Consider the following 25,277-nt stretch of genomic DNA (forward strand, 5'->3'; position numbering starts at 1 on the left):
CGGGGACAAACTTTCTGTCTTGCCTTGCTAATTAATTAACATAATATTATAAGCAGCGATCTTTAATAAATGTTATATTATCTTGAATATTGAAAAGTGTTTTTTCTTCGAGGTTAAACGAGAAACCTTCGAGAACCAGTTTCCAATTTAATCACCGAAACCGTAATCGTTGCCACAATTCATCTTCGCTTAATTTGAAGGTTTTGTAACAACAAACGATTACCTAAAATCCCCAGAATCATTCTTTTAATCGTATTAAAGTTTCAAGCAATAAATGGACAATATAAAAGTGAAACCGATCGACTCCATCAATATAAATCGCTTGGTTTTCAAGAGGTTCATCGCTAATCGCATATTCTGTAACTAATTGTGCCATTTCAATTATATAATTACGCCTACAATATTATATTATATGTTTTATATTACATTATTATATTATATTATTATATTAGAATATTATATGATCCTATTGATATCCACAAATATAATCGAAAAAGTATCATATTTTATTGTTTATTCGCGTGTTGAACGCTACGTACTTTGGATTTCTTGCGAAAAACAAGCAAAGAGAAGCAGCAAAGGGGAAACGATGTTCTAGTCGTAGAGTAACCAGAAGGAAACGGTGTGTAAGCTCGAATTCGGGGAACAAAAGAGGCGGGCAGAAAGCTGGAAGCACGGACGGAAAGAGAGGCAACGGACGATGCCGGCGACACAGGGAGGAAGTGACGTCACGGTAAAGTAACGAGCCTCGCTTAGCCGCGATAAGCCACTAATCGCGCGATCTTAATGAACTCCTCCCATTAACGCTCCGAGGCCGCGACCGGCAACGTTCGACGAAACTCCTTCTTTTTCTCTGCCGTTCTGCCTGTGCTTTCGATCACCCCCGTCGAATCGAATGGGAAATCGCAAGACGATCGATCGTCGAAACGGTACTAGGAACTGGATACACATTTTTCTGTTTTGCTTTTCATTCTCTTTGGTGTTTCAACAAGAGAGAGGGACCTTTCGAGGTTGTTTAATCTTCTCGTTATAATATTCTTGGAAGTAGACGAGTGTTTTGGCTGTACAGTAACATCTTTGGTTGTAACTTTCTGAATTTAAATATCGTCGTATAGCTTCGTTTTTACTTCGGGTTATTTCATTATATATTTTATGATATTGGAAGTTTGACAACGATGAATACGAACATAATTGAGTGGGAAATTTCGAAGTGTACACGAGATAACGTTGTTAGGAAGATAGAGTGATAGTCAGATAGAACAACATACGAGTCGGAATTCTGCGTTTTATGGATGTGCATTTCGCATATAGAGTGTCCTAGAAATATCCAACTATATTTCTTTAACCGAATCGTAAACAATTTCTTAAATTTATGCTACTAACATACATGAATTATCGTTTCGATTACGAGAGTAAAATTGCGATATGAAAATTCGAGGATCGCATGAAAATTAAAAGAAGCTTTCATACTCAAAGTACCTTAATATTAACTTGGTTTACGTTCCATACTTCGTCGAGTATTACCAACCACCGCTTCAAAACTTTCGATCTTTTATGTATTTTTTTAAATTACTTACTTGTCAGTGAAAGCGTGGTTTCCGCCCTGAGCTGACTGCCTCTGCGTTGTCTCCACAACAGTATACTCATTTCGATCGAAATTTTACTCGACCACAAACTCACTTTTCATCCTCAGATCCACCTTTTTTTATTCTCATCGACGTAGCGCGTCGGAGTAACACAGTCCAATAGCACGTTGTTGCACCGTCCACCACGCGAAACATTCTATGTTTGTCGACTGTCGGTCACGCAGCGCATCCCATTCAATTTTTCCAGCTTGTTCGAGTACGATGATTTCTGTTGACTCAACTTGACGCAATCGTCGACAAGCACTCTGCGGTTTTTCAAGACGGTGCCGATCGAACGTCGATCAGATCCGATCGGTAGATCCCGTGAGATATCGCGTCACGTTATTGGCACGATGCTCGTCAGACGATTATCGCGATCGCGATCGCCATGTCCGATTGCGACTCGTTCTATCGCTATCCATCGACTACATCGCAAACATCGATCGTGTACGATCGTTTCCTCTTTCTATGTGTGTTTCGAATGTTTATTCATACACACACGATTTTCCAATGTTCGATGTTTGATTAGAGATCGACCGAGTCCTGGCGTAGATAACAGTTTTGTCGGTAAATCGTGAAACTTTTCACGTAAATCGAGTCGAGCGTCTTCCATCGAGCGTTACCGGTATCGTAATCGATCATTGCATCGATCTGTGGATTTTAATCATCCATATACAACTGTTCGATCTACTTTATTATCTGGACTCGGCGTTCTTAACACGCGGTGTTTTATCGTTCTTTTAGACTGAAGTTCGAGTTATATTTGGACATAAGATCGATCGCCTTACTTTGATTTTATAAAAATCATCGTTTAAAAGTATGTAAATAATAAGTCGGGAAGATAGAGTAAACAAACAAGATGTTATAAAATAATTTTTTGCTTGTTCTTATCGCAATCTTTTAATCCAGCAAATCTATTTAATCCACGTCTCTGATATATCATTATCGATCAAAGATGATAATTGAGATTACTTATTCATCCAGTTTACTATGCAACATGCGCATCAAACACTTCAAATCTCCTTTCAAAATAAAAATACACTTTACACAGGACTTGACGATATCCAACGTTATTCACCAAACTCCTCGACCGATTACCCAAAGACCGAATCAATCCCTTCACAAACAATTAATCCTGCTCCCTATATATCCTGGTGTTGAACTTCGATGTAACGACAACCCGAGCAACAACGACTGTATTTCCAGACAGATAGAACGTGAGGGATAAAGAGAGTGAGAGAGAGAGAGGACAAGAGAAGGTCGGTAGGCCGATTGTCGTCGTTGTAGCAGCGAGCACGGGAATAAACGAGCCACGCGGATAATCCGCGTATCGCGGCCTGGCCGCGCTCGCTCCGACAGCTACGGGGACCGACTCTTATCGGCCGCCCGTTGCCCGATAAGCCGGCACGATCGGCATCTTATCGATCGCGCACACGCAGAACGCGTGGCCACTGCCGTCGACACCGCCGTCGACGCCGACGCCGATTCGCCCGGAAAACCGGCGGCTAATTGCGCGCGCGACCCACGACAATTAGGAGGCACGATCGACCGGTGAAATTTTCGTCACGGCTGGCCACTAGCCCCACGGCTGATAACGTCTGACACTTGGACCACGATAAGGGTAATTGAATGCGGACAACCGGCCAGCAGGTTCGTCGCTTTGACGCTCGAACGTGCCTCGTTTCACGCAAACCGTTTTGTACGAGAGTTTAGAGAGGTTGCAAGATGCGGAACGCTCTTTGACGCGGTCGTAGGATCGAGACTAATGGGCATTGGTGATAAAGTAGGTTGTGGTATTGCCGTATTCCAGGGAAATGGTTCATTTAAAATGTAGATATTTTGGCAATCGAAGTATTATGTATGTTAGTTTGTATGTGTTAAATGTAATTGTCTTGTGTGTGCATCTATGTCTATGTCTACGGCCTTGATGGATGAAAAGTTAGCACTGTAAGATTATCGAGCGATTGAAAAACGCGCAGCTTTCTTCGATGCAGTTGTAGAGTTAAGTGTGACGGAACTAAGTAGGTTGGGGTGGTATAAAATTGGCGAGGGGTGGTTAATTTAAGTGCGTTGGTATTTTGGTAATCGGAGTATCGTATGTTGCATATGATCGGCCTTTTTCCTGTATTTCCTGTAAAATATCTTTGTTTCCTGATGGGTTACATCTTTGGAGCAATAAGTTTAGCATCCTAAGATTACAGTTCTGTTGTATGATTCCTTTTACATTAGCTGTCACTAAATATCTGTGCGTCTTGATCATTCACTTTCATATACTCTTTGTATTTTCTTACAAGTTTAATATCGCAAACTTGTCTGTTATTTTCTCTGGTAACTCACGTTTCACAAATGGGAGCTGCAAAATCTACCTTCAACTTATCTTTATCACGTCAGGAAACTATATCGTTCAGGATGCAATAGTCTTCCTATACCTGTACTTCTCATGCTTCTTTAAAAGGGTACACCAACCCAACAAGCAATCCCTCAACACTGCAGCTCCCAAATTCTAAAATTCTTCAGTCCCTAAACGACGTCACCGAACCACTTCACAGTTCCCTCCAAGAATACCAAAACTACCCCAAGAAAGACTGTGCCGTTACTCTTTAATTATTACGTCCTTCCTCGAACTCTCTTCAGCGTATTACGAAATTATTCCTGCGAAAGCTCAACGTTTCAACGAACGGGACAGTCGACAGTTCTCCTAAATCCGCAGCTTCTAGTCTGGACTTAGTTGAGGCTATTGAACGTTGATTACGCGGACAAGGCCGCTCGCGGTTTAACGCGCACGGCAGACTCTCGTCGGCGACGCGGAAAGCTTCTTCCGACAGACTGTTTAAAAGCTGAGGGTAAGACGAAACCGCAGAGGAGCGAGATGCTCGCCGTTGCGGGGAAGCGCTATCACTGGTTTCCAAGCGGCACCGAGACCCATGGCAATGGCTACCTGTTATCACTCTCTTCTCTCTCTTTCTCTCGCTCCCTCTTGGCTGCTTCTGTCCCCAGCACCGGTTGCCTTCCTCTTTCTCTCTTTCACTCTCTTTCCCCGGCTCTCTCGTGTTCTGCCGCCTCACGATAATGCCGGGCAAACATACCGCTTTTCCCTCTCGCGTCTACGGCAAAAGGCTGATTTCGACCGGAACACACCGCCGCCTTCTGGGAAGGGGTGTGAATCGACGATTGTTTCCAGGACTCTGCCGGATTACGTCCCTGTCTGCCTCTATCGACCAGTTTCTACGAAATGCTCGGCAGTTTGCGAATTTTATGGCTCATTTTATGAGATGTTTTTTTTTATTTTTTTTTTCTTTTTCTTTTGATACGGTTACGGGGCTGTGTGCGTTGGGGTTTTCCTCGATTGTTAAGAGGCGGTTACTGGGAGTCCTGTGAGAAAATTAGGCGATTTCAAGGTTTGATTTTAGTAAAGCGATAGAGGAAAATGATGGTACAACGAACATTATTTTTCTAATTAACTTTGCAACTGACTATTATTTGTGTTACCTCTTTGTAACGAACGAGCTTATAGAATAAATTCAGTTAAAAAAAAGGGATATATTTTCCATAATACATAGTAGTCTGCGTTCACTTAAATGATGCATTTTTGTTTACACCTGGTGAATTACGTGGTGTGCACATCCGCTAGCAAAATTGTTAATTTGAATGTTTGTGCATATCTTTATTAAATGAAGACTAAACTTGTGCTATTTAGTCAACATTTAAATTTCACTGCTTGTGGATACATTCATTTACCTATCGAATTAGTATGCGCATACATTGACTAGTAAGTACCTATTTACCAAATTAATGCAGTATACGTTGCTGTATCTAATCACAGGTAGTAATTCCTTCGAAAACTCCTTCGAGCTGCATCTCTTCGCTTTTCTATTTTAGCCCTTCCTTTCCGTCGAAAACCATTATTATCTCTATTCTACCCTAAACGAGGGCAAAATCTCTAAACCGAAAAAAATATGCTTCAATAACGCGAAGATTATGCGATTAATTTCTACTTTGAATATGCACGAAAACAACGTTCACATGTTCATCGTTACGATTACTACAAATTTTCAGCATACAAAATACGAATAAACAACAACGATAGATAAAAGTGAATCATTTATAAAATTAGTATAATTTATCTGCTTGTACACAATCACGAAATAAAACTATCAAAAACCCTGAATAGTCGTAAAAATAACAGCCAATATCCCATCGATATTTCTCCGATATCCTTTTCAACATTTCAGAGACCACACGATCATCCCCCACGATCGAATTATCTCTATTTTACCCTAAACGAGGGCAAAATCTCTAAACCGGAAAAAAACATGTTTCAATATTGTAAAGATTATGCGATTAATTTCTACTAATATGCACGAAAATAACGTTCACATATTCATCGTAACGTTTACTATACATTTTCAGCATACGGAATGCGAATAAACAACAACGATAGATAAAAGTGAATCATTTATAAAATTAGTATAATTTATCTGCTTGTACACAATCATGAAATAAAACTATCAAAAACCCTGAATAGTCGTAAAGATAATAGCCAATAATCCCATCGATATTTCACCGATATCCTTTTCAACATTCCAAAGACCACGCGATCATCCCCCCTAATCGAAATCACACTTTTACGTCGTCGAACAACGATTCCATTGTAATGATCGTTCGTATCAATACACCGGTAAATACTTTAGACTGGATCTGGCGAGTAAATAAGCAAAGAAATAAGCGTACGAGTTTTATATATCGCGTCATTGGCAGACTTCAGGGCACCAGAATTACCTCTTGTCATTGGCGTCACGAGGCTTGAACTTCGCCGATAGCGCGGCCTGATAACGGATAACGATAACACCAGGCCGATACTGGTAACACGGTGCGCAATGGGCTCCGTGACTAATGGCGATAACGATAAGGAGGATCGTAAGACACGTAGGGTACGGTTGTATCTAATAACCGTACTCTTTGTCTCTGTGGATCGTGCACACCGTTCTCCTGAACGTTGCCGACGGCTCGTTTCGGCACTCGCGATTAGATTTTATTACGTCGGGATACGCGCCGTTTCGAGCGTCGTTTTACGAACCTTCCTCGACATCGTAAAACGTGTTTCTCTGTCATTTTTTTTTCTATCCTGATGTAGATTGGTTTCGATTGTCGGAAAACGAGGGTGGGACTAGTTGGATCGTTCGGTGGTTTGATTCTGGAGGGTGACTCGTGTTTTTAGATTGATCATCGGATGTGACGGATAGTGGTGTATTTCCTTTCGTAACGGTTAATCCATAGAACTTGTATTTTCGTTTCTGGTGTAGGCAATTGATTGTGTTCATATGTTCTACGTGAATAATTACATTGGGATATTCTTTAATCGATTTATAATAGGTTTTAAAATATATTTTAAAAATAGGTTTTAAATATAAGTAGATAGATTACTGGTGATGACGAACAAGCGGCAAGATACCATAAGAATAGATTGTGATTTTCTTATCGAATATTATACGTTTCAAAAAATAGAAACTTATTTCCTGTCCTTTATTTATTTTTCTTTTGGAATGTATTTACTTTCTCGTTGAGATTGGAATTTGTTTAATATAGAGAATAGAAGACACGAAAGACAGTGAGTTGATTTGGAATCGGATCATTGGAATAATAAATCAAATATAAGGAACGATGGATTATTCTTGCTCGTGTTAGTGAATTTTAAATTGGTAGGATTCTCATTTGCTATCTGAATACGAAAGGAGAGTTATTACGTGTGTCGGAATAAATCATAACATCTCGATTTTATTGATAAAGACTATTATCCGATATAGCGTTATTCAAAAGTGAACGAAAATAAATTCGACAAACGTTTTGATTGACAGGTGCGTTTAATTATGCAACGATTTTTCCTTTTCAGCGGCGCTAACGATCGTGTCTTTCCCGTTCTCTTTTTCCTTCTCTATCAGCCTTTTCCGCATCGCGGCGGGCATTTATCAGTTTGGATTTTCGCTGGATCGACGAGTTACGCAACCACAGGGGCTACCGCGATATTATTGCAGGCACCAGTTCACGGGGATTGCGAAATTGCGGACAATTATCGTTCGCACGATCGCTAATTACCTGCCAATAAATTATCGTCGGCCCAGGCCTTGCTTGAGTTCGACTCCGCGTTGGTGGCGGGAACCAGTCGAACTTCTACTCGAGTCTTTCTCGCGGCTTTCTTTTTAATTAGCCCCGCTGTGAATGATTTATGGCAACGCCGACCATTCTGGTCACTTTTGACTACCAGTTAATTGGCTTTTTTTAATGTTTTGCTAATAATATACGTGCGAGTCTACTCGACTAAGCTACGAGTTATAAGAACATTTAGGAACAGACTGAAATTTTAAACGGATGACTTGATGCAACAACGAGCAACATTAACGATATATTAACTGGATAATTTGTAAATTAACGACTTTCTTAAATACACGAATTACTATGTAAAAGTAGTCTTCCATAGACAAACGTATGTTTTCACAAAACATAAACAGGTGGGCAGTTTATATCCAAAACTGACTCTCCTACTACTTAATTTCTTCTAATCTAGATTCTTCTAATTTCCTCGGAAAGTCTGGAAGAATTCTGGAATATACTTATCAGTAAACTGCGGATATTTAAGGTACATAGATTCATATCTTTCCTGGTACTCATATGAAAGCGACGCTTCGATAAGATAATCTGTCGTTTTCTACATATATAATTGTAGCGACACATGAGCTAGAGGACAATTCGAATCATGTTGTTGTTTTGCCTCGGGGTATCAACACCTTTAGGACATACATAATGTAATAATAAATAAATTCCGGACAGAACAATGTCGCCGCTACGTGCAACCGACAAGCAAAGACGAATTTAAATTTTCCGGTACTCCCCCGACCAGTATAGATAAACGAATGCGATCGTAAGAGGACCAGTTTCTCAGTCTCAGTCTCGAGCGATTCTATTAGCGTTCAATACACAATCTTTAGCGAATCACTTAGTACCGAGCGTCTTAGCGAACATTCTCTGTATTTACTAATTATTTTTAATTACATTTGACGGTTTCATTATCGAGTAATCTCGTCATTTAAACCACACGACCAACCATCCTCTACATAATAACGTGTACTTTACTTTCGATATTTTTTTATGCATTTCTGTATACGTGCACATCCCTTGAACCAAACCAACGAATCATCATATAATACTCTCTCACACACTCAATATGACACATACTGCAAACAAATGGGTATTGTAATATGCAGCCTTTATAAATCTGACCAGGCCGTACCAGTTCATCAATGGCACTTAACACGTCTTAAAGATCGGCCCGGCGCCGATAATGTTCTCGATTCAGTGAAGCCACCGAAGAGGCTACGTCGAATTACCAGGACTAAACAGGATCGTTGAGCGCGAAAGCGTGAAAAAGCAAAGAGGGGACAAGAGATTCCGCGTAATCGGGGCTGTGAGATGTCTGAACAGGCAAGGATGGATCATCGACGTGGTGTCGGTGACCGTTGGGCTGTCCAAGTGGAGAGATGCGCACAGAGAGAGAGAGAGAAAGAGAGAGAGAGAGAGAGGAGAGGAGAACTCCCTGGCGCCGTGTTATCTTATTCGTTAAGATCCTCGAGGGCGACGAGGAGGGGAGAAACAGATTCAACAGTGGTCTCACTGTCTCGAAAGATTCTCTCTTGTTCCTCCCCTCTCCCCTAGGATGGAATATACCAAGGGTCCCGGGGGAGAAAATCCAGGAACGGCTTCTCGAGTCTAGACGACGCGAGAGATAGCTTCCTCTCTCTTCGACTTTCTCGTTTCATCTCTCGTTGCTTCTTGTTGGTGTCTTCCTCGGATCCAAAGAGTTTGTCTCGTTCTCTCTCCTCGATCTCTCGTATCCTTTTATCTCCAGCTTCTACTCTCGTCTGTCCGAAGAGATGGACAGGGATAGCGGAGATGACCGTCGCTCGTGTCACAGTCACGGCCGCCGATTCGGGTAAGCGTGAATAATTAGGAGCGGGGTGAGCTTTTGGGGGAGCTGGGTTGACACTCCGTAGAGAAACTGGGTCATTAAGAGCGCATACGGAATTACGCTGTTGGATTTCTTCCCTTCGATTTTTTATTTTGATCGGCAGAAGCTGAAATCCGATAAAATGTAAAACACGACGGTTAAAAAGGTATCGTACAAAAGTGCTGGAATGTGAACTCGGTACCGTGTAATTGCAACGTTTGTGATTACAAATTTGCATAAAACTGCCTAATCGCTTAATCTTATGTTCGTTCTTTACAGCACAACGATACTATTCCTTCTACATTTTCGGAGCATCAATCGATGCGATTCATTACATTTATTATATATCACATTTGGTACAATCTATATTCAAACATGAAAGCATAACTCAAACATCGTAATTCACCAAATGTTGAGATCCATAGAAAATTCACAGAAAACCTGCCTCTCTAACTTTCATCCTTTCATACCTCAACCACGAGATATCTCTTAATCCAAAACTAATTCGTAACAAGATTGCCAATTGTCGAACGAACGATAGAGGGATGCTTCTCTATCGGTATCGCAACATCGCGTGGTAACAGCGTTTCGGGGTCAATTACGCGGACGCATCAGTCCACTTGCACTGGGGCGAGATATATCCGGGGCGGGTTGCAACGAGCCGCTTCGTCATCGTCCGGCCGTGCCCTGCGGTGCGCGCCTCGGACGGTGAAAAAGAGCCGGACACTTTTTATCGTGGCGCGCAATTATGATTAGCTCCCGGTGGAGGCGTCGCGTTTACGGCCGCAGCGATTAGGGCAGGGAGTTCGCCTCGTCAAAACCGCCCCGCGGAACAAATGGTTCGCACGAGCCACCCCCTCGAGAGAGCTCTCGCGGAAGAGCCACCACCCTTCCTCCTTCTCTCTTTCCATGCGAAACGGGGACGAGCTGAACGAGGAGAGGGAACGAGGATGGGAGAAACGGAGGAGGGCAGCGTGAGATTACGCAAATGAGAAATGACCATCAGGCTATCGGAGAACTTCGGTGTCGGCTGCTCTCCGGGCGTTTTGCGACATCTGCGGCCGAGGATATACACGTCAGAACCACTATCGCGGAGGCTGCCGCGTTTTTAATGCGGAAACCACGCTCCCGGTACACCTGAATGCACGCAGTTTCTAGGGACTTTTCGCTAACGCTTAATGCAGACTGTGAAGATGCTAGAGAAGACCGAAGATGATGTTAACTTTTTTCGTTTTCAATTGTTTTTCTCAAGCGAGAAATGTCTCTTATATATACAAGGTGTCTGAATGTTTAACAGCTAGACCTTGTAGGTAAGTGTTGTTCAGGCATAACACGTTACACGGATATAGGTCATTTAAAGCCACGTTTAAAGGTTAGGATGAAAATATGAAATAATGAAAAACTTGATGAACTAATAAAATATGCGATATAAAAATTGCCCGACATTTTTCACTTCGTTATACGCTCGGAGTATGTATATTCACAAAGTCTAAGTTTATAAGAAGAACAATAAAAAGAATTCATTTTGGGGAACAGACTAAGAACGGATAAAACTCATTTTCAAAAAATAGAATTTATTTTTATTTACACGTTATTTAAAAGTAAAGAAGAAACAAACAGTCGGACTTTTTGTTATTCCGGACCACGTCGGAGTCTAAGGTCCATCGATGCTTTTTTGCGATGCAACATTAAATATAGAACCAGACGGTATTGTCACGGTCGTCGTCTTTCTACCGTTTCGTGGAAAGACTTTGACAAATCGTCGATCAACCCCCGGCAATCACGCCGCTATCTCCAGGACTCTTTGGAGTCCCGCTCAACTGGTCAGCGATCAGGATCTAGCAATCCATCCTTTCAGGACTTCTGCTTCCGCTCGTGGTCGCCTGTTTCTACCATTAATTTCGACCACGATAGGGCCATCTGATAATTCCCAACGTATAAATGCTTTTTCGCGAATAATTTTTTGTATTACGCCGATTTGTTTCCGAGGAGTAAAATTTTAACATAGCAAGATTGTAACCTAAGTACATGTACTTGGAAGAAACAAAAGTTTGTTCTCTCGCTTAATATTCGTCTACTAACATAATATAGATATTTCGTAGATTGTATGCACTTTTGAATAAATGCATAAAAATTCGTAGTCTAATAGTCAATGATCCTAACTTAGCAACAGAGGATGAATAATAACGTGGAAAAATCTACAAACTCGAAAACTTTCGACGACTTATATCGACTAAGAACCGTCAAACGAAAACAATTTCTCTGAATCATTTTTCCGTGTCGACGCTCGTCTGGTGATCCAGATATTCTTCGGACCTCCGCGACCTCCGGCCAGACCTCCGATCGTCGATCTTTCCCTCGGCCTTGGCATTTGCGAATAAATGGACCCACTGTCTGTCAGAGGTGGAAGGACCCCGACGAACGGCAGCAATATGGCCTCTAGAAAGAAGACGAAGAAGTCGACGCAACATCAGAAGGAAAAGAAGAAGAAGAGACCAGTCGACGCGACGGTGAAACGAGGGTTTCCACGTGATAAGATAAAACCGGCGCTGTTATCAGCGACGTTTCGCGATATCGGTGGCTTTAGCACGAAAAGGGGTACAGAAGGAGCTTGAAAAGAGGCGTGTAATTGTCCTACGGGTATTGGTCACGCAGCATGAAATGTTGGCCTTTTCCAACGGACATCGACTCGCCATTAAGCCATTAACATGGAGCGGAACCCCTCGAAAAGCACCGATGCCTTTTACGGACAGACGGCTCGAGAAGTCGATTTGCGACCGAAACGGAAGTTGCAAAACGCGGCGATTCGGTGTGAAACGGAAGGAGCGTGCTTGGAATATTTAGAACATTCTTCGATTCGTTACCTTCGTATTTGAAATTCTATTATTTCCTATTATTTATTGTATTTTAAAGTTTTGTGAATTTTGTAATTTTGATATAGTCCATCTGGCACTGTCCATCCACTTGTGAAAGGTAAATACGAAATAAGAAAATAATTCGTTAATGCAAAAACGAAGGAGTGAACGATTTGACACTGTTTTGGAATTTTAAGAATTTGAAAGGATATTGCTTTTTCATTTTTTCCACTTGTTTTGTCATTGACATTTTCCTGCGCCAGACAATTCACAACGTTGGAGAACAACCGGAAGTCCCGTCAAGAGTGATCTAGCATTGATGGTCGATCGTGTCAGGAGGCCGACGAGGCACAGTTCATCCCTCACGTGTGTTTGTACGTGGTTTTTCACCCGATAAACACGTGTTCACCCTTTGTAACGACAGGTGAGAAGCGACCCTTTCCAAAGCCTCTCGAATTCGATGGATGGATGATTTTGAATGGTCATGCAAACGGATCGTTCCAACTTTATCGTACATGCTTCATTAGCACGGCTATTTTCATTTCTTTTTAATTATCATTTTGTTAATTCCTTTAGTTCGTTAATTATCTCTATAACGTCATTTAACGTGTATATTATATCTGTATTTATTCTGTTTTTAATTTTATTCTATTTGCCTATCGAATAAATGTTATTCTATTTTATCAATCGTTGTATTCGTGCATTTTGTTAAAATTTTATTTTGCGATTTTTCATCACTGTTCATATTGTCCAAAGTCCTTTTGGAAGCTTGGCTATCTTTTGAAAAATCAGCTAACAGTGATAAAAAATTTAATCTAGATCTGCACTTGATTTAGAACACGAGTAAAGGAAATTTAATAGAATTTAAAAAAAAAATATATAGAAATTCGGACGTGCCTAAATTAACGTGTCACCCTACTACCACAAAATCATTTAAAAGTTACTTGTAATAATTATAGTTCCCAAAATTTTAGACGAGGCAAAAAGATTGTAAGAAATTAACATTTAAAAAACCTTTTTCTCTCGTAAGGATCTTAATTCGCAAAGGAAATTTTAATAAGAAAAGAAGATTTCTTTGAAGGAACACTTGCTTCAACAGTTCCGCGACGAAAGTATTACTAGGACTAGAATTTCGTTCCCATCCCTAAGACACGTAACCACCCTACGTAACGACAGGTGAGGATCGTTTCTCTTATAACCGGTTAAGTGGCATACGCGAAGAATCCATTAAGTCCACACGTGCTGCTTCCGGTTCTCGATCAAGTGCCAAGCCGTTTCTATTTCCTTGAACAGTGTCGAAAGGATATACGGCATCTTCTCGAACACGTGGCAGGACATCTTCACTATCAACTCGAAAGCTTCCTCAAACTTCTCTTATAACATAAGACATCTCGTGTATAAGGTCATTCTCAAGACAAATCGAGAGAATGACGCCTAATAACTTTCGAAAAGTATAGAGTAAGAATTTCTTTTATTACATTAAAGACAATCCTCAATTTCCAAGCAAACAAAAATATATTACCAGACTGAATTTCCCTTGATATCCAAGGTTCAGCGATTTAAGGCACGAAGTCCAATAACGATTAAAACTTGCCACTAAAGAACCTTAAGAAATCATCTTAGAATCCCCAACCTGACAGACATAATAATTTCAAATGTCATTCCGAAGAGAAACCTGTTCATCCATCCACTTACCCCTGTCCATCATCCCTTAAGAAGTTTCATGTTTTAGTCGATCTGTCTCTCCTCAACTACGGATGAAAAAAAAGGGGTGGAAAGAAAGAAAGGAAGGGAAACGAGGTGCTTCTCCTTTAAACGAACTGTCGAACTCGTGTCGAGCCGGTGGCGCGAGGAAGAGTAACAAGGGTGGGTTTAATCGCAAATTGACTCGTCGTCGCCAATAAAAATTCAATAACGGCCTGCCCGCCGCCGGTTATTGTCGAAAAGTTCGGTCCAAGCCTTTTAGCGTCCTCCACCCACGCTGATCGTTCTCTCGCCATCTCTTTTTATCCGCCCCTATTTCTCCCTTTGCACTATTTTTACTTCTCTCTCTCTCTCCCTCTCTGTCTGCCTGCCTCTCTTTCTCTCTACGAAATTCACTCGTTCCATCTCGTTTTCTTCTTTTTTTTTTTTGGACGTTTGCTAACATTCACTCGAAAAATATTCGATGTTATCTGGCACCGTGAATTGGCTGCTGACGCTCGTACCGAGACTCTGCTTCGTTTTCCCCTCCCCCTTGCACCCCTTTCAATGCTACACCATTTTTCTCTTCTTGTTGTACTTCGGGCTTCATTCTGCTTGTTGGTCAAATGGATGCAAAGTGTAAGCTCGTGCGCCTAAATCGACGACATGATTTCTTTTTGCATCAGCTCACATTAGAGTATGGAGTGTGGATATAACGACGAGGGCAGCTCTGTCGATTGATTTGGATGTCCTGATCGTTGGTCATGTGGTTGGATGGTAATTCGCGTTTGATGATTGCTGGATTAGGGATGGGTATGGGACGGTAGCCGCTGTAGCGAGCGGTTAATGGGAAATGAGACTTCAGCTAACAATAGAATTTTATTTCGATAGGTACAAGGAGATCGGAAATGATTATTTTCGCTAAAATAAAAAATAAGGGTAGTTATGGAGTGGTTTATCGTTATAACGAATCGATAACGGCGAATTAAACTTCGTTGGTGAGAGAATTTTGCGTCGATGAATGTAAAGAGTTAAGAAATACATATTTATATTAAAATAGATACCAAGCAACTCGTTACTCTTCTGAAATACAATTGAATTTTGAAAAATGATGGTGTCTTTCAAACTGTCTTTCTCATCATTGCGTACCACGATATCGTATGACGATATCTAAATTTTTAAACGAACAAACAAGATTAAATTTATGAATATAGTTCGATTGAAAATGATTGAGACAGTGAATTTGATAGTGAAAGAAACAAAAGGCAGATTAAATAACAACGAAAAGAATTGTTTACCAAAATTCGTCGATTTAGTCGTGGCGCAAACTGATTGAGAAATACAAAGTACAAAGATATCGAACGTTTCGCGATAATGCACGGCCGAAGTTTATAATGCTATAAAACATAGTGCGGACAGTCGGAGCGGATAACGATTCGCTGAAAGCGTCGTTAATTTGCGAACGCGTTACAAGAGACGATTTACAAGCTCTATGGTGAACGCGACATCTTGCTGGCGATGATATTTCCAACGTTTCCAACAGAATCGTAAATAGCGCGTCCTCCGCGTTTCGATACAGAATTAAAGCGGCGGTTTTAAAGAGATCAATTAAAAGTTTATCTTTCAAACCGCTTTTTAGATCCCTTTCTCATAAAGCATTTTACCGAGACACCACAGTTTCTGTGATTGAAATTCCAACCTTATTTCAACCATGGAAAAATAGATATTTTCATTAACTTACTGGAGAAAAATTTCATTTTAAAATCTTAACCCTCTTGAGAAGCTTTTAACTCGAAAATCTTGAAACTTTTATATCTCGATCTGGATCTTGTCTTAACAAACAAAACGGTTTTTGATATTTTTGATATATTTGAGAAAAGCTTCAAGATAATAAAATTCAACGATTATAACACGTAAAGATTCCCTTGTACTTTCTTCGTATTTGTGAAATTTTTTAACGATAGAAAATTACGATTCGTTGGAAAATGATTCGAAGGACGTAGAAGGATTAGGCTTATATAATAAAATTGTCTGATTTATAAGGCCGTTTATCCTTTCCACGAAATTATTCTGAATATCAGCGAGTTAACCTATCGAAAGTTTCTCGACAAGGAGCGTTCGTCTGGTAATTTTTGCTCAGGATAATTTTCCCAACGATCCGGCGATGTGTGGGCCAGGATCCTTGTAAATCACTTCGCGCCAGTTGCACGGAATACCGTGTGCTCGCGCTCACCGATATTTATCTCGCAGAAACCGAGAGAAGCTTATTAGACTCAGATCCATGTACCCTTAACAGACGTTCCTTATCTCAGGTGTCGACGCCTCACGTGGAAAAGGTTAACGTCGAGACAAACGTTAACCTCCGATTTACGTTCCTGCTCTTTTCAATAGCCGCGCGCGCTGCTATTTATCGGAATAGCGAAACCGTTTGCGATCGAACGCCTAACCGCGCTTGCAATTAGGCGAAAAGTGCACGCTTCCTTGCGAAACGAAATTCCATTTTCGATCAAAACTCCGAACTTACGGTTTTCTTTCGTACATCTAGAGCAATCGACGATAATTTAAGCACACGGTTAATTGTATCGGTAATTGTTACAATTTTATTATATCTAAATAAGAATTTTTATTTTTATATCCTACAGAATTTGTAGGCAATCTCAACCCACGTCATCTTACGTAAGTACAAACTTCCTCAAACTTTGTCTAACTTTACACAACTTCGAGAAAGCTTCGACATCCCCCGCCCCCAACGTACGATATAAACTTCGATATTCATTACTGAAAACCCATCCACCGAAAGAAACTACATATTCACCGCCCACTAACGATTCCATCGAATTCAGGGATCACGCTGAGAACATCGCCCACCTTTGTCATCTCGCAGTAACGATCTTCAACAAACGCGATATCCCTGCCAATTGCACGATACATTTCAATATCCGTATCTAAAAGAAGCTACAATACACGTTGTCGTCCGCTGATTCCTTGGAGCATTCGGTTCACGCGGAGAACAGGAAGGCTCGCTGTGGATGGTTCGCGGAGTCGGAAGACGGGAGCGGAGCGAAAAGAAAAAGAGACCGTCTAAAAATACACGGTCGACTCTAGGTGGGAATGATTCGGTATCTCGGACGACGTCACGGGGGTCTGAAATATGAGAGATACGATGGACCTCGCCCCCATACCATCCCATTCCCTCGATGGTGCATTAGCGCTAATCTCCGCTCTTTAGTCCTCTCTTTATCTTTTCTGCTCTCGTCCTCCGCCACTTCCTCCCTTCCACCGTCACCGCCGTCGTACCTCTAGCCCCCAACCCGCCCCCGCCTCTCGCTCTCTCTTTCTGTCTTCTGTCTTTTACGTTCTCTCGGGCAACGTATAAGTCAGTTAGAAGAAGAAGACGAAGACGAAGAAGAGTGACAAGGAGAAAGAAGGCAGAGAAGAACGCGACTCGTCGTATACCTGTTCCCTTGGAGCCCACCTCAGGACACCTTTATCGGTACCATCTAATCGCTACGATCCGTTATTTGGTGGCCACGTCGTATACGTGTGCGAGTCTCGGGGGCCTGTGTGTTCCAGACACGGCCCAGGCCCGGAGTTTTGACACTCGGAATCTCATTAGCGATCGTGAAATCCCCGACCCTGAAGGGGATTACGGAGAGGGGACTTCTCGATCCGGGGTTTGGGTACGAACATTCGAGGGGAATGGCGGAGGGTTTAGGAAAGCGTCGGAAGGGATCTCTCTCTCTCTTTCTCTTTCGGCGTGTCGTCCAACGAATTCCAAAGGATTTTACCGCGGCTCACTCCTGTGCCTCGTCGCGGTTAATTATATTATACAACTGACTGGAATGGGGCGGGCTAACTGCTTGTTTCTTGGCTGCTTGGTCAGGTTTAATGAATTGTTCCGCAGCTTTTATGCACTCCTTCTTGGGAGACCAATTTGCTTCCTTGGGGAGCGTGGATTGCTTCGTTCAGTTTGATGGAATCTAAGCTTTTGGATAATAATCGCGTAGTTTAGTTAACTATTTCCTGCTCAGTGTCGCGTATATTGTGTACTTTAACAAGCTGTTACCTGACTAAACGGTATGCATATGGTTGAGTAATTAATAATTTCTATTTCAAACTTCCCACTTTAAACCGATTTATTTTTAACTGCTAGAGCTCTGGGGTATCAGCGAAATATACGGAATGAATTAGACTGTCCAAGTTGCTAGCTCTTAATTCTTCGTGACTCTGTTACGTCGAGTTCTGGCTATTCGTTAGAGTAGCCTACGTGTTAAATTTTGTTTTTTCAAAATCTGGTCTCACCCTATTTGTCGTTGAAATTGACTAGAGATTTAAATCAATCTTCCTAAGTCATCGTCCTAGTTTAAAATTCACAAGATGATAATTCTATGGCAACGTGACAAGCTTTCTCAAATTCAAGATCCTGCTTTAGCTATGCTTCGATCCGAAAGCAACAAACGTTATCACGCTCGAATCTTCGGTATCTGGAGCCGCGAATTACCGACGAAGAAGGTAACGGTAACTAGCTGAAAGTAGAGTGCCGATATCACACGTCGTAGGACATCGCAATTTCATTCAAATGCTCAGATAACAACCGCTGTAATGGCAGCAAGTTCACTGTCTCGGTCCTCCTTCCCGACGTTCCTTCTGGAATCAATGAATCCGAACGCGATAATTCCAACTTCTCCCAACAGCTTCTGCTCAAGTCGTCGCCTAATCTGCCGGCTGATATATCCAAACGATACTTCGAACGTGGTGCAACGTCTTGGATTCCTTCTCGTTTAGACTATCCCGCTGAAGAACACAGCCCTATACAAATTTGCGATCTATACAGAAAATATGTCTCTTTGATCTATTTGCAATGATATATTGATACGTCAAAAGCTCATTTTTGCTAATTTCTCTATGCCATATCGTGACACTCTTATCCTTTTTAATAATGCGACTCGAGAAAGATATAGGTAAACTGTAAAAATAGTTGGACTGTGAATGTTTATGAATTTAAAGATGCCCACAAGTATAGAAGATTCAAAGTAATAAGTCATATCTAAGATTTAGAGGGAGAAATTTTAATAAATAATCTGGTCACTAGTATTTAATTTCATTAGTATTATTTTTTCTTTACTTATGTTCGTAAAGTGAAATTTTTACGAAATGTTGCCGAAGAATGCACAATCGAAATATAGAACAGGTAATTCTCGTGTGACACGATGCTTACGCAATGCTGTTTCGACGTAACGATTTATTACACGAGAGTGTAGTTCGCATGGTGAAAGTCAAATTACAGATAATTATATTTTCCTCCACGCGTTTTTCATTTTTCTTATCAACGTGTTGCACTTCATACTTGATAACCTTATACTGCAACCTCGGCAGATTAATTCATAACACTTTTCTGATTAATTTATTTATCGCTTATTTATCAATCAACTAAACCGCATTGCACCAATTGAGGAGTCACATACATACGTTGCGTTACATAAATTATATTGAAGTAATCCTGTTGACACAAATATTGTATGGCTGTTCTTGCGTGTATCGACAAAATCACTTCAAAAATCAGGAAAAAACAAGAGTACGTTACTGATGACAGGTTATCATCGTGAAAGGGTTAAACAGAGAATTTCTCGATCGAATAATAAAAAGCTTCAGAGAAGTGGAACTACTGACGAAAAGAGTCCTTTGTTCGATGGGTATGACAATACCATTTGATCCCTTCAGGATATCTCTGAATACTTAGGACGTTAGGGATTGAATGACCGAAACCCTCGGGGTTTTAGTGTTTACCGACGATTTTGAGTAAAGATCGTGTGATTTTCGAAGAAAATCGTTTGAACCTAACAACTGTAATCGAGACAGTCAAACGAGAGTTTGATCTCGATCCGCGTATGTATCTGCATCGTCCAACGCGGTACACCAAAATGCAAAGAAGCTTCTCTGTGATAACTCAGCTTCTTCTCTCGCAAAGGTAGAAATCCAACGTTCCCAATTACTCGGTCCTTATCTCGATCTTCTATCCTAGACACCAGATACACGCGTCAACTAATTCACTCTACCAAAATGCAAAGAAACTTTTTCAAGATAACTCCTTTGCTTAAAAACAAAATATACGTGTAATTGGAAATTACTCGCTCTGTCTACCGATCTTCCACCCTCGTTCAATCCAGCAGATTCACCCCGGACCAAAGAAACCTTACAAAACAGCAAAAAAGTCTCAGTAACCTGTCCGAGACCCGTTAGCCGAGACAGCGAGAGACCGCGGCTCGGCCCGGCCAGCCAAATAAACCAGGGAAAAAGTTCACGGAAGATAAGTGAAAGGAGCGCGGCAGGCAGAGGGGAGGCCAGAGAAACGGCGTTTGGCTTCGACGTGCGCTAGATACGCGATACGTCATTACACCTAGGTCCGCAACACCCGCGGGAGAGAGCAGCTGAGGGAACGAGGAGCGAAGCCTGGCAAGGGAAATGAGAGAGATAGAAGGAGAAGAGGCGAGAAGCAAGGGGGTGGTGGCGCGGTTGAGCGACGGAGAGAGAGAGTTTGACAGATCTTCATAAAGGCACACACAACTGTGCCGCGGCGATAAGGGAATCGGGAGCAGGCATCTCGTCTCCCTCTCTCACGCCACCAACCCCCGCGTTTCTCCACCCACGTGGCGGGAGCCAACCCCCGCAGTCCACCCTCAGCCACCCCCGTAGGGGTTTCAAAGGGGACTGGAGGGGGAGGCAGAAGCACGGGCACTCAGTCAGTACGCTGCTATCATTTTTCCACACGAGTGGGCGGCGGCGTCGGTGGTTCCTGGGTGGTACTACGCTTCTACTCCCGTCGTGCTCTCACTCCTCTTTCGCTCTGCTTCCACTCTCGAGTTTCCCTCTGTCTCCCTTTCTTTCGTCTTGCTTCTCTTCAACCTGGACGTTTCTCACTGCACCACCTTCCTCTCGCGCTTCGGACGTGACACTCTGTCTCCATGGTTTCGTACGGTTAAAGCCGGAAGTAACCAAGGGGTTACTTGGAGAATTCACCGTGCGAAGTAGAGAAGTTTATGGGGTGCGTACGAACGATGGAGTCTTGGAGATAGCAGCTTGAGAAACCGAGTATTGCTGAATCATGCGAATGGACGATGCCGATCGTCGTTGGTGCGCTAATCCCTTGAAAATTTGGAGCTTGTCTGCTGATGCTGATATACCCTTTTGATTCGTATCTTTTCTTTGTTTATGACGTTTTATGTAGTTAATATTTCTATTTCTCTTGTGTCATTTTAGATACAATCGTGTTTTTCTAATAATCTGTTTGAGAGGAATATGAATCGATTCTTGATACGCATGATTTCTCATTTCAATTTCATGCTGTAATCTTGATCAACGCGTGGAAAGTAGTTTTGTTTGTTATTGGTACGTAAAAATTCGATAAACCTTCTTCTTTTACGAAATCCATCCCAACCGACATCTTCGTACTTTATAAACGGTATTAAAATCAGTTCGAATTTACTTATTTTCTTTTCTCTTTCATATTGACATTATCGAAATGACCTTAAACACCCATAATAAAGTCGTCTAAAGTATATCGAATATTATAGATTCAGTCAATTACTTTAAATAGAAATGTTCACTTCTAGCGAAATTATATTCTTCCAAAATCCTTGCGAATCCTTGAAGCCGCGCAAACTTTCAAGTTAGTTCAATGTTAGAAACTCTTAACAACAAACCAACTACGATCTCTACGGTACAAACAGGAGACGCAGGTTCGCATAGCGAAAGAAAACCATAGATCGTGCCGGCGAATCAATTCCGCGCGCGTTCATTTTTCTATTTTCCGCCAGTTATATTTCGCTATTATTTTCATCGCGAGAAAGCCGCTGATAAATCGAACATCGTCGCCGGCAAAGTTACCCTTCCCATCGGCCATCGCACACGCTCCTCTATGGCGTTACAAATCGCTCCGACTGTCTGGCCGGTGTTCTCTCTGCCGATGATCGAGCGCGCCTGCACCAGAAGGATTCCTGCTCTATGGTGATAAGAGACCGAGCGATTTCTTAAGGCGGATTCCCTTGAAACCCGGTGAAGAACGAGCCGCTGTCCTGTCCGGGGCTTTTTCCAGCCTCGGGCCACTTCTCATTTCCACCGTGGCTGCCACCCCCATTGTTTTTTTTCGACGGCGACCTGAATCGTGACTTATCGGTCGCGATCGTTGAACCATTGAACGTGAAATCCAATTTTTGTTAATTGACGAGTTCGAATGGCACAAGTTGTACGTGTCAAAAATTTGAAAAATGATTCTTTTCATAAAAATAGCATACATTTCTTTTTTTTTTTTTATAAAATATGGAGCAGAAGGTTATTTGTTATAGGTGATAGAATAATATACAACGATGAACAAAAAAGATTTAGAACTAGCATGTACCTGCGCAAGATAGGAATTACTCCGTGGCCTTTGTACCCTAAACCTAACCCCGATCACATATATATTCTTTATCATTTTGGTAACAATCAATTGTCTTGAGATCTATTGTGATCTCGTTTTATAAAATTATTATTAGTAATACCTTTATGCAATATATTCGTTGTTGCTATAACGCTTATATAATCTTCCATTTCGATTGGCCAATTATTACGTTAAGGAAAATAAGGTACTCACTTATTTCCTCGCGAGTAAAAGCTACCCACTATGAGGATAAACGCGACGTGGTATTGACTTACCTAAAACAGAAAAGAAAAAGATTCGGTTAGTATTGTTGGAGTAAATGATGAGAAAGATTGTGGACTTTTTCGATAACAATATAATAGGATTCGTCCTGCATGAAAAATAATAAAACCAATTAAGTGTAATGGATGCAAAATATGTTAATTTATCTTCATATTGCGTTTCAACTGCCCGGCCCTTGATCATGTACCTTAACCATTATACTTGTTTTTTTTATTTGGATGTATTTTACAATCAATTCTCATTGAGAATTATAAGTAAATTTTTCTGGCGTGGTACTGTATCGTATTTAATGAGTGTTCATCGTGTGTTTGATTTTAGTCGAATCTAGTGCTTAAATCTAAAGGGTAATGTCTTTTTAGCCTGAGGATCTGATTCGACGTGTCAAGTAATTGAGTATTGTTAATTGAGGGTTTTGGTGGTTGTTAACTCTGATAATTACTCTAATTACTGAATTTGGATATTTCTTCTTTGACTGTGGGTATCTTGAGGTCGCGATGTATTGTTTCGTTGGTAACATACCAAGGTGTATCTATTAAGGATCTTAGAGTTTCCAACTGGAATTATTGAAGAATTTCTATGTTGGAATTACTGGCTGTTCCCCATAGCTGGATTCCATGGGTCCAAACAGGTTTTAGTATGGCCTTATATAGCATTATTTTACTCTGCGCTCAACCATTTAATTTCCATCGACAACATCGTATCTTCACCTGTACATTAAACCATGACATCTAAGTTGTCCATTTATCAAAAAAGAGTCCTCAACAGCGATCGTCTTGAAGCAGCTCACAATAACGGTACTGTAATCTCAGCAACGAAATTGCTGTAAACGGCTCTAATTATCCGATTCCCGTGGACCACCCAACGGATGTATGGGGTATCTTTGATAAATCATGGCGTCAGCCGTGTCCGGGGCTGGATAAGGAGGTTCGAATAAGAAGAAAGAGGAGGTGTGCTCAAAGTTCGTAGCGCGCACGTGTCCCGCATCGTGGATTCGAGTCACGCGTCCTATCGGAAATTAGAGCCGCGTCAAGTCGAGCGAGCCGACCACCCGCCACCCCGTTCGCAATCCCCGACCGGACTCTAAAGTTACGGGCTGTTGTAGAACGACCGCCCTCATTGACGTCGAAAAGGGCGAACTTCCTTTCCAGCGAACGGTTATACGATCCAGATCGCTTTTCTCCCGCGGTCTGCATGCTCTTTACAGAATTACCCCAGTGTTAACTTACGAACAAAGGTTACTTCCTTGGTAGCATGTAATGTTCGTAAAAGCATTGTTCGTAAATTATACGAAAGCGCATACTATTTTTCAATTTTGTGACTTTCGGACAGATCGAGTGATTGAATAGTTAAAAGAAAATGAACGATAGTAAGACAATTATTGTTGCAATGGATTCATAAATATTACCGAAAGATTTGCCTACGTTTCTTACGCACCTTTAGTATCTTTCTGAGAAACTCTTAGCCCGAGAAGCAACTCGCAGCATCTTCCATATCAACGACACTTCTACACACGATTCTCTAACTAACATCTCGTCAACTCGAAACAATGAAAAACCCCTATCAGCAAAAGAAACGGCACAATCGAGCGTCTCCGTTCCACCCTCTTCTCAAGCCCTTCAATCGTAGCTAGTTTTTTCTGAAACGACTAATTTTTGCTTAGTCTTCCATATACGGGCAGATAAATCTGTCAAGTATCCACCCCCTCGGATCCAATCCCAATTATATCCCTCCGTCCTTTTATTCCCCGCCGAAAGCAAAAGTCGTAGTTACGGCAGGTTCGAGAGTGATGCTCGACACAAAGTAGCCAGGCCGATAATTCTAAAAGCGGCAACGAGCACGATTGAGGGGGATGAAGAGACAGGCGTGTGTTAGCGAACGAAAGAAAAGAATGGTGGCCAAGGGGGTGGGCTTGTACATAGTCGGTGAGATCCGAGTCGTCGTCTCGCGACAGAAAAAGCTGCTGGCGTCGGCAGGATGGATTTCCAGTCGCGAATCGACAATAATTGTCTGAATCAGGCACGGTCGTCGAGCCGCCCCTTTCGTCGCGTGCTCGCGTTCGCGCCGCACACCGCTCCGCGCGTTACGAAGCCGAGTTAAAAAGAGACGAGCGAGAAGAGAGGATTGGTTTCGAGCAGAACGAAAGACAAAGGAGCATCCCGTTCGTCGAATCGCACGCTCGGGCGTCGTCGGGCATGGCGTATCTACATCCCCTGGCACTGCCTATTCAGAAACTCCCTTGCACGTTTCCCTCTGGCGTGCCACTCGAGTCACAGGCCTGACCACGATTATTGCCGATACATCCACTCTCCGGCATGTTTCTCTTCGTCGTTCTCTCTTTCTCGCCGAGCTTTTCATCCCTCAACGTTCGGATTCAAGCTCCGCTACCTCTGGCCAGAGAGATTAACTTTTCTCGCCAG

At 41.9% G+C, this 25,277-nt stretch overlaps 1 protein-coding gene across 3 annotated transcripts in view; it reads right to left on the minus strand.

Moving 5' to 3' along the window:
* LOC126917310 (zinc finger protein ush) overlaps positions 1-25,277 on the minus strand; it is a 202,203-nt gene that overhangs the window by 56,519 nt on the left and 120,407 nt on the right. Inside the window, exon 1 of one of the 3 annotated variants that reach the window (XM_050724057.1) lies at positions 1,578-5,963. The exons of 1 other annotated variant lie outside the window; for it this stretch is intronic. In XM_050724057.1, coding sequence (XP_050580014.1) covers positions 1,578-1,647 — 70 coding nt within the window. In that variant the 5' untranslated portion in view covers positions 1,648-5,963. Of the gene's footprint in view, positions 1-1,577; positions 5,964-25,277 lie in introns of those variants that run through there. One more of the 3 variants, XM_050724056.1, reaches the window with a different exon arrangement.

The sequence above is a fragment of the Bombus affinis genome, chromosome 6 (assembly GCF_024516045.1).
Source record: "Bombus affinis isolate iyBomAffi1 chromosome 6, iyBomAffi1.2, whole genome shotgun sequence".
Taxonomy (NCBI): domain Eukaryota; kingdom Metazoa; phylum Arthropoda; class Insecta; order Hymenoptera; family Apidae; genus Bombus; species Bombus affinis.